Source organism: Corapipo altera, unplaced genomic scaffold, assembly GCF_003945725.1.
Source record: "Corapipo altera isolate COAL_440 unplaced genomic scaffold, ASM394572v1 1b, whole genome shotgun sequence".
NCBI classification, from domain to species: domain Eukaryota; kingdom Metazoa; phylum Chordata; class Aves; order Passeriformes; family Pipridae; genus Corapipo; species Corapipo altera.
The window spans coordinates 4,396,319-4,406,590 of NW_020884881.1; the positions used below are offsets into that span (position 1 = coordinate 4,396,319).

A 10,272-nucleotide genomic window follows, 5' to 3' on the forward strand; every position below is an offset into this window, starting at 1 on the left:
CCCCGCGCAGCCCCGGCCGCGGCAGTCCAACCCAACCCGGCTCGGCTCGCAGCGACCTTCCCGCAGCCCAGGGCGGGGCGGGGCGGGCTCGGCGCCGCGGCATTCGGGGCATTCCCGCCCTGCCACCGCCCGGCCGCGCGCCGCCGCATGCAAATGAGGGCTCTCCCCATTGGCCGCACCGGGAGCCCTTTGAAAGGGCGCGCGGCGATTGGCCGCGCGCGGCGCTAACGCACGCCGAAGGATCTCCCCCCGCCCCGTCTTTTTTTTTTTTTTTTTTTTTTTAATTCGCCGCTAATGTGTGATGCGTTCCCTCTCAGACAGGGTGTAACTCTGCGCGCCGCTTACTACAAACAAGTAGTTCCCAGACCCCCGCCCTCCCCGCGCCCGACCGCGCGGTGGGGCGGGTACGGGACGCTGCAGTCGCGGCCGCCGCCCCGCGGGCGCCCCGGCGCGGAGGGGAGGGGGCGGTGGGGGCGGTGGGGAGAGGTGTTCCCCCCTCCCCTCCCCCGCGGAGGGATATCCTTGGCGCGCTCGCCGCACTGTGCCCGCACCAAAATATTGGGAGTTAAGAGGCGGCTCGGCGGCGCCGCCGGCTCAGAAGCGCGCGGGCAACTCGGCGGCGGCGCGGTCGGTCCTGCGCCCGCCACGGCTCTACTGCGGCGCCCAGCCCGCTCCTGCCACCGCGGCCCCCGCAGGGGCGGGCTCCACGCGCGGCCCCGCACCCCCCGGACTCGCCTGCCTCCGGGGAGGGCTCTACTTCTGGCTGCGCCTGCCTGCGCCCCGAGCGGCTCTCGCCAGGTGGAAGAGGGAGCGCGGGAGCGGCGCGGTCGCTGACTGCGTTTTTCCTGAGGACTTGCTGCGACCGGTGCCTGGATCGCTGCCGGCGGGGACCATCCCCCCCCAGGACTCCGTCGGTGCCCGCTCCCGACCGAAGAAGGAGCTGCGCAGAAGATATCGGCGGCCCGCCGCCCTCCGCCGGCTCCGGAGCGAGGAGAGCCGCGCCAAGCGCTGAGCCGGGAGGACGCCGGCGGAGCCACCGCCGGGGACTCGCCGTTTTCCCCCACTCGGAAGATGTTGCTCTCCAAGTTCGGCTCGCTGGCGCACATCTGCAGCCCCAGTATGGACCATTTGCCTGTGAAGATCCTCCAGCCAGGTACGGGGCTGGGGTGTCCCCTGGCAGAGCGGCGCCGGTGGGCGCGGGTCGGCCCCGCGTTACCGGGGTGCCGGGGCCGGAATCTCGCAGCCCCCGGAGCTGCATTTGGGGCTTTTATTTTCTTTTTCTTTTTTCTTTTTTTTTCTTAATTGAAGAAGACAATATATTAAAAAGAAAGCCTTGGTCAGAATCAGGGCAGCGCGCACAGTACGCGTCCGCTGGGCAGAGCATTTGTGGGCTTTTTTTTTTTTTTTTATTTATTTTTTTTTTTTTTAATTTTGGGCGCAGCACGGCTGCGGACACTGACGCGGGTGTTTCCCTCTCGTTTCCCCAGTGAAAGTGGAGAAGGAGCCGTTTGATAAAGTCTACCAGGTGGGCTCCGTACTGGGCAGCGGGGGCTTCGGCACCGTGTACGCGGGGAGCAGGATCGCCGACGGGCTGCCGGTGAGGAGCGGGGCGCCCGGGCGGGGGTGGCGGGCGGGATCGCGGCGCGGGAATCTGCGGGCGCGGGAAGCGGCGGGCGCGGCCGGCCCGGCCCTTCGGCGGCGGAGCGCAGGCTGAGCCCGCCCCGCCGCTCACGGCGCCTCCTTTCTCCCCGCTCTGCAGGTTGCCGTGAAGCATGTGGTGAAGGAGCGGGTGACCGAGTGGGGCACGATTGTAAGTACCCGGGGGGGACTCCGGGGGTGCCGCGGGGCTCCGCCGCGGCGGGGCCATTGTGTGGGTGGCGGGGCCCGCCCCGCTGGCGCGGCCTCTGCGTCGGGAGGGAATTTGGCGGGGGTTCGCCGCCGCAGCGCCGCGCCCGCCCCTCGGACTGCGGCAGCCGCGGAGGGGGGCCCGTCGGCCGCGCCCTCCTTCCCCGCCATGCACGCCCTCCTCCCTCCTGCCCCTCCCCACCTCCCTCCCCTCAGCGAGGGGGCGCCCCGGGGCGCGCCGCCCCCCCGCTGACCCGCGCCCCCCTTCTCTCTGCCCAGAGCGGCGTCATGGTGCCCCTGGAGATCGTCCTCCTGAAGAAGGTGGGCTCCGGCTTCAGAGGGGTCATCAAGCTGCTGGACTGGTACGAGCGGCCCGATGGCTATCTGATCATCATGGAGCGGCCCGAGCTGGTGAAGGACCTGTTCGACTTCATCACGGAGAAGGGCGCTCTGGACGAGGAGACGGCCCGCGGGTTCTTCCGGCAGGTGCTGGAGGCGGTGCGCCACTGCTACGGCTGCGGCGTGGTGCACCGGGACATCAAGGACGAGAACCTGCTGGTTGACCTCCGCACGGGCGAGCTAAAGCTCATCGACTTCGGCTCGGGAGCCCTCCTCAAGGACACAGTCTATACCGACTTCGACGGTACGTGTCCTCCCTGTGCCGAGGGCAGACCCCTAGTCTCCTGTGGTGATGCCCGCCCTAGAACCGCCGCTTAGAACGTTCCCGGTGCCTGGCAGCAGCGAGCAGTGCCCCTGACACGGGGGTTCATATCAGGTCTACCGGTAACGGAAACCTGTGGACCCGAAGCAGCTTAGGGGTGTTCAGTTGCGTAGGAAAAAAGAGATTCCATGCAGTGACGCAGCAGTTTCTGTTTCCCTGTCTTGGAAAAAGCGGGTTTTTTTCCTAGAGGGCGATCTGTTTACATGGAGGCTTTGCCAGTGTCGGATGTTTCCATGTGTGGATATGCAGTTTTTATATGGGGTGCTTTTTTTAACTCGGAGCGGTACCTCCCCTTCCCATTCCGGCAGTGTCCTGGAAATCCCGCATTGCAGATTTTAAAACGATGGGGATAAGTGTGCTCCCTCAAAATGACTTGATGTAGATTTCAGGGCCGGGGTCGATGCTTTAGGGGTGGGAAAGCTAAACATAAGCCAGTGTGTGTAACCAGAGAGAGCGTTTCCCCTAGTCCTTGAAGTGTGACTGATGTAACGGGGCCTCGCTCCCCCCCGTTTCCCCCGCCCCCAGCTGCCGCACTCACATCTGTTTGTTGTGAAACCCGAAGCCCTGCCGCACGTGACCCTCGGCATCACGAATTCCCCGTTTTGTTTGGTATCCAAGGAGCCCGCGGGCACCGGAGGGAGGGGAAGGGTTGGGAGGCAGGTTGGGAAAAACTGCCGCAGAGAAGCCCGAGGGGGGCCTTAAAAACACAGAAATCGTAAGCGGCCCTGTTTTGTTTACTGCCCTGTGGAATTGGATAAAGCAGATTAGCTCCATGTAATGCGAGCAGACCTGAGTTTCACCTTCTTGTCGCCCTCTCCTCCTCCCCGCCAGCCCCCTTTGTCCTTTTGTGTCTATTTTTGGTGTGATGGTGCAGACGCCACGTGGTCAGTGAAAGGGAGCTCGCCTCAGTAAACAGTCAGCTGATGGGGCTGTGTTATTCCTTGCAACGAAATAGCACAACCGGATGGGCCAAGTCTGTTGATGGTGTAACCCCGCAGATGACCTGAAATTACACCACTAATGGCTTTGCCTGTAAAAAATTGAAAGCTTCTTTTTTTTTTTTCAATTCCCAAATGTCAAATTTATGAATTTAATTTAAGCCTACCAGAAGGAGCTGAACAACGGGGAAGCACTTTAAACCTTTACTCTATTTTTTTTTTTTTTTTACTGCTTTCAGGAACGAGAGTATACAGCCCTCCAGAGTGGATTAGATACCACAGATACCATGGGCGGTCAGCAACAGTATGGTCTCTGGGAGTTCTGCTGTATGATATGGTTTGTGGAGACATCCCTTTTGAGCAAGATGAAGAGATCTTGAGGGGACGGTTATACTTCAGGAGAAGAATTTCACCTGGTGAGTTCTATAGGGGTCAAGTGGGTTTTTGTTTTTTTGGGTTTTTTAAATAGTCCTGTACATTTGAGCTTGTATGGGTGGATTTTTTTATTGCTTGGGATTGTCTTTTTTTACTTTCCTAGTCTAACATAACTTTCTTTTTTTTTTTTTGGTACAGAATGTCAACAGCTGATCAAATGGTGCCTTTCACTGAGGCCTTCAGACAGACCAACACTTGAGCAAATTTTTGACCATCAATGGATGCACAAATCTGAAGTAGTGAAGTCTGAGGACTGTGACATAAGGCTACGGACCCTTGATACTGATGTATCTAGCACAAGTTCAAGTAATGAGAGTCTGTGAATTACTAAGGACCTCGCACTGGGAGGGGAGCTACAAGCAGAAAGACCACAGTGCTGCTGCCAATACATAGGAGGGGCTAGAAAAATGCATTCATTATTCTGTAGTTGAATCTTTGTCTGAGGGACTTGATTTTATTTTCCCCCTTTGCTGGTTTCTGCTTTGGAATGAGAGATTTCCTTTGGAAACGCTGATGTTTGGGAGTTGCAGGCCAGTACTTAGTCAAAGACTGACCTTATTAAGAAAGCAGTGACCTCTTGAATACATGGTAAACTTTTTTGCTCTCATAGAGCCTGGACTAGATTTTATTTGCTTTTGAGTGCCTTTTTGAAAGCTGCTTCAGTGGGACTTTCTTTTTTGAGCTGTCTATGTCCAAAGAAGATCCAGTTCATTATAGGAATTTGCTCCCTTTAGACTCAGTGCTGGAGGAAGCAGCTCCTATGATGCATTGGAGAACCTGTTCGGTGATTGAATGAAGTAGTCCCATCCACTGGTGATGGAATACTTGAACACAGACATTTCACTCTGCCCCCCCTGCCCTTTCCAAATCGAACCCACCTCTGCTGCTCAAAATATTTCCTATAGCCTGCACAGAAATATGAACAGGTATATCGGCTTCTTTGTCAGAAACATTTATTCATGTTTCCTTTTATCATCTCTACCATTGGGCATGAGAAGCCCCTTTCTCAACTCCCCCTGGCCTTTTGTCACCCTGCGAGTCTTAAAGTATGTATGGGCATGATGAATGCACAATCAATGCAATATTCAAGGACTTTTACTTTTTTTTTCCATACCTGTATAATGTGTTTATGTAAACTTGGTTTTTCCCATGTACTATACAATTATTTATTGTTTGGAATTTAGAAGACCTCCCACAGTTTTCAGCTGTGGCTATTTATTTGGTTAATTTATTTGGTTAGAATTATTCAACACTGTGCTTTCCCCTCCTTCTCTCCATGGGAATTCTAGTGGTTTGCCCATGGCACTTTTTTTCTGCATTCCTGTTAACTTTTTGTTAAAAAAAAAAAAATAAAATTCTGACCTTATCAGTTTTTTGTTGGAAGATGGGAAATTGTTGTACAAAGTTTAATTTAAGGGAAATAGAATGACTTTCTAAAGTTAGTCAGTATGCCTTTTGTCTGGTATTATTGTACCAGAAATGTAAAGTAATGCTGTTTGGAAGGGTTTTAAATTATTGACATTGTACAGTCTCCGTGCATTGGCTCTGGAAGGTAGAGTGGCAGAGTCATAAACCTTAATTTATTTTAATAGCTGTGTTTCTGTGATCTGGTTGCATTTATGCAGCTTGGATTTGGATTTTTTTCTTCTGTTTAACAGTGTGAAATGTATGGAGATCATATTTTTTATACAGGTATTTCAATTAAACTTTTTGTATATAACAGTTCTGTGTTTGTGTGCTTTTATCTTAACTATCCAGTTACTCTTGATGGTAGCTGGGGAACACACTCTGTTATCATCTCAAACACGCTGTTACCATCTTACTCTGTTAAAGGTGTGCAGCAGCTGACCCTCAGTAGGTATATGGACTATATACCATTACGCAGTGATTGTTTTAGGAGAATTAAACAATCTCTCATCTGGACTGTATCTACTCCTTGATTACTGTACTTGATTTTGGACTGAAGAAGGAGTACAATAGAACAGCACTGATGGCCTACATTAAAGGGAATAGGCCTGTAATTGTGGGACTTTTAACTGTAAACTGTGAATAACTGAAATACCAGTGTCTTCTGGTATAACAAGGAAAGATTTATATAGCTGCTGGTGGTTGCTGTTTTCACAGTTGACATGTTTACTTTCCATTACCTTCAGTTTCCTTCTTCCTGCTTACCCCTTCTTCCTGGGGGTGGATGAGGACTTCCTGTGCCTTTACAGGAAAGGGACAGCATTCTTGGAGAGCAGGGCAACTTGTTTTCCTTCAACCTCCTTAGATTATCTGAAAAGACTGCTGTGTCACTTGCTAAAGTACGGGGGAGTATGTACTCTTCTCATCTATAGCAAAGAGCAAGAGAAATGTCCTCAGCATTTGTCTTAGCACATTGGGAGTCAAGTCCTGCAGATTATCGAGTTCATCCTGGTGTCTCTGCAGCCAGAGACTGACCTGACTTGGTCTTTTTGTGGGGGTGGTAGCGATGACTAGATTTAACTACCACAGAGGGATATTTACCACAAGGTATATTTAAGGATGTGTTTGTGCTTAAAGGTGCTGTGTAGTTGTCAGATAAAGGGCTAGGCTTAGCATCTGTGGGGCTTATGTTATTTCCCTTTCTGGGGATCTTTCTGCTAGCTCATCTGCTATTATTTTGGTTCCCTGTGGGGAATATCTCGCTGATATCACATCAAGCTCCTGATGCTAAGTAGTTCAGACTCAAAATGCCCATAAATAGCAGGAGGTAAAGCTGAAGGAAAAAGATCATTTATGGTCTGTGCAGTTATCTGATGACATGGAGGGAAGGTGCATAGCTTTTACTTGGCATGAAAAAGTTCAAATTACTCTATTTAGGGGGAAAAAAAAAACTAACCACCGTTGTGTCCATCAATTTGTTTACTATGTTTTCTGCTTTTGTTCCTTTTTCATTTTAGACTTGCTTCTCCAGTTTTTAATGAAAATCTGTACATATGTTCAACCTAGTCCCTGAGAAACTCCCACGTACATGAAGAACCCTATTGGAGCTCTATTCATAGAAGTAAAAGATTCTATGGTTAAGATTACTTAGGAAAATCACACAATGTCCTAAGAGAAGAATCCTTAAAAGTGAATATTTTGAGTTTTGCTTCGAAATGAGAGATTTCTTTTGCTTAAGAGGGGAGGATTCAGGTACACTACAGGAGAGATGATCCCAGCGCCTACTGCAGTTCTTTAGGGAAACACATTTCTAACCACAAGTGGTCCCTGGAGAAATTCCAGTAGCTGACAGTAATTAACATCTTCCACTCCAATGGCTTCACATGTTCACAGCTGTAGAGAGAGATGGCAGCGAGGCCACACGGGTGAGCTTCAAAGGGCTACCAGAAAAGCGATTCTAAAACCACGTTTGTAAAGCTATTGTTGATTGCTGAGCTAGGGACTTTCAACATTTCCACAGGAGCCGATGTTACTTTCCTTAGCTTCACAGAGAATCACTGTTGAAATGGTCTGTTTTGAAACATAAAAACTAGGTTTTCACCTTTTGCTACTGAGGCAAAATGCATTAAAAGGATAAAGGTCAAAAGGACACGGGCATGAGTGCTGACTCCCCTCTGGGATTAGCTCAACATAAAAGGTGCACTTTCAGTACTGCACAGGCAGCTTTCGTTGTGAAACTCCCCTGTACACTAATAGAAGCCATGTGGCTGAAACACCATATACCGAAAGTAATGATTTTTAAAAATAGCTTTTCATTGCAGTTGAAAGTTGGAAAATGATGTGTTAATATGGTTCCATTAGCTGAGTGTTTCTGCCAAAATGAACAAGTTGGTGACAGCTCTTGGTTTCTCCTGTGCATTAAATGTTTCTCTGGGATCCTCCTCTTTATACTCTTCTCGCTAGGTTGGTTTTCAACAGCACAGGGCTTGAAAAGTAAAATTCAGCAGGTCATTCAAAACACTACTATTTAAATCAGAGCCTGTTTTAACCTTGAAAAATTGATTTACTAATGATCATATGTATTTATGTATGCTACTGACTTCATAAGAGATATTTTAATACATTTTAATGCAGAAAGATCTTTAACAATGTATTGGTTTTTGTCATTGATATCCCTAATAAAGGTCATTCTCCTGCATGCATAAGCATACACTCGCTTTTTTTTTTCCTTTTTGTTAACTAAGCTTATATTTACTAAAGCAGCCAAACAAAAACCCTTTGAACAAAACTATCAGAAGGATGTTAGAAAGATTGATGAGGGTGTGTTCTCACCAAACAGTTATGGTTGTCTCTCAGTGGTTTACTGACCTCTGTTGGTGAAATTAAAGTACATGTTCCAAAAATAATGATTCATAAATTGGGGAGATGTTAAAACACTGCTGGCCGATATTTTTAGATATTGGTGAGTATGGCTAATACTTCAATATACCACAATGTTTGAAAAGATACCACTAAAAATTGAAAAAAAATACTACAGATATGAAAATAACTTTTCAATAAAAAGGGGAGAGGAAAGTATGAATTCAAAAGGCTGTCAACTCTGCATCTGCTGTTACAGCGGTAACCTGCCTAGCGTTCCCCTAGTCACCTACATGACTCTTGGCATGAGCATTTGAGAGCATATTAGCCCTCATTCTTCCACTTCATTTCAGTCACAATGAGAAGCACTTTTCTTCTGACATACAGATGGACAATAATTCTCAGTGGTGTAACTAGATAACAGAACATTGTGGCCCTATCAGCCTATTGTTAGCAGAATTTTTACAACTAACAGCAGTAATGCTACAACTGGCAGCAGAAGTCAAGATGGTAGCATTTTAGTTTCATTGTAATACAGTTTTTGATATTGTACCGAAATTTTTTCTGCTTGTAAATTTGCAATTACTTAGTTTCGTGGTTATCTGTGATTTAAAAATTTAATATGTTTTTGCCTAAGGTGTTCCTTCAGGAAACTGACTTACCAGAGACATACTAAGCTTTGGTTATATTGCAGAACTGCTGAACAAAGTGATAAGGAGGCCATAAATCCACACAACTAAAAATGAATTTAAATCCACATTAGACAGAATTCCTAAATAATTTCAGAGAGAGTTTGTCTCATAATTCGTGCATTTATGTGATCACAAAAAAATGTGGGCATAGAGACACACCAGTTCTTTTTTTTTGCTGAAGAGAAGTGATTCTAGAGAACTCCAGAACTGTAGTCTAACTCAAGGCAAAATGAGGAGCAGTAACATACATTCATTAAATTCTTACTGACATTTTCTTTGCTTGCAATCCCACCCCTTCTGGTCCAATAAATTTAAAAGGTATTCAATCTTTGTATCCTTTACTGCTTATAATCTAATATTTGTAATACAGCTCGGCACACTCAAGTTTTAAGAAATGTTAAGTGGTTTCTAAATATGTGATAAAATCGGTGTGTTTATATCTCAGATGCTAGGATTTCCTTTTCCTTAAAATGCTATGAAGGAAATTACTTACCTACGGAAACATTATGCTTACATAATAATATAAATTCAATATAGGTCTCAGATTAGCTGTGTTTAAGCTCTAATTAATATGGTCTTAGTAAGAATGTTATCTATTATAGTTAATACTCTGCTAATTGACTACACAAACCATTATGTAAAAAGCTGCTTATACTAGTCCACTAAGAGAATTAATGAGACCCATACTTTGACTTGCACTGTTTCTCAGGTGAGTCTGTGTTAAACCTGGAAATTACAATTAAGTCACAGATAGCAGAGTAACTTGTGGATCAATGTGATTCTTTGTTTACTGTTAATGACTCAGCAGTCACTTTGAGTCTCCAATCAGGAATAAGGAAAGATACCAGGAAATCATATTTAAAACCAAAGTATTTTGGTAGAGAATTTTGAAGCAAATGTTTTATCATTTTATGAATCATTGCCTGTGTAATACCTAGTTGGAATTTTTTTTCTTTTATGTAAGTTCTACTGGAAAAAAATGTTATTTTGTAGAAATAAAAAAGTTTTGCTTGAAACACTTATTTTGGCAATTATGAATGGTCTGGTTTCAGGGTTGAAGCTTACCTCTCCACTTTTCTGCTTCCCTTTTTTAGGACAGGAAAATATAAGCATCAAATATCAGTATATTCCAATTGAAACATTAATATGTTAACAAGCATATGCTATAAGACGTTGGAGTGGGGATGCCCCATAATTTTTTTTTTTTCCAAAAGTTTCCAAACCTAATAGAGTCATGAAAGGGAACAGTCTCTTTCAAGATCATTCTAAGGGAAGATGTCCGTTAACTGTGGGTAAATGCTCCCATGTTCAGACTCCGTGCAAGGCTCTTCTTTTTTCTTTTTTCTTTTTTCTTTTTTCTTTTTTCTTTTTTCTT

General features: G+C 46.8%; 1 protein-coding gene across 1 annotated transcript; it reads left to right on the forward strand.

Annotated features, from left to right (window-relative positions):
• The first annotated feature begins 605 nt into the window (after positions 1–605).
• PIM3 (Pim-3 proto-oncogene, serine/threonine kinase) lies at positions 606–5,661 on the forward strand. Its single transcript, XM_027639908.1, has 6 exons — positions 606–1,153; positions 1,488–1,597; positions 1,760–1,810; positions 2,125–2,488; positions 3,744–3,920; positions 4,078–5,661. The coding sequence occupies exons 1-6, from the start codon at positions 1,072–1,074 to the stop codon at positions 4,260–4,262; spliced, it is 969 nt and encodes a 322-aa protein (XP_027495709.1). The 5' UTR covers positions 606–1,071; the 3' UTR covers positions 4,263–5,661.
• The last annotated feature ends 4,611 nt before the right edge of the window (positions 5,662–10,272 follow it).

Coding starts and splice junctions, on each gene's coding strand:
- PIM3 (XM_027639908.1), top strand. CDS start 1,072: ATGTTGCTCTCCAAGTTCGGCTCGCTGGCGCACATCTGCAGCCCCAGT. Junction 1,811..2,124: donor TGACCGAGTGGGGCACGATT/GTAAGTACCCGG, acceptor CTCTCTGCCCAG/AGCGGCGTCATGGTGCCCCT. Junction 2,489..3,743: donor AGTCTATACCGACTTCGACG/GTACGTGTCCTC, acceptor TACTGCTTTCAG/GAACGAGAGTATACAGCCCT.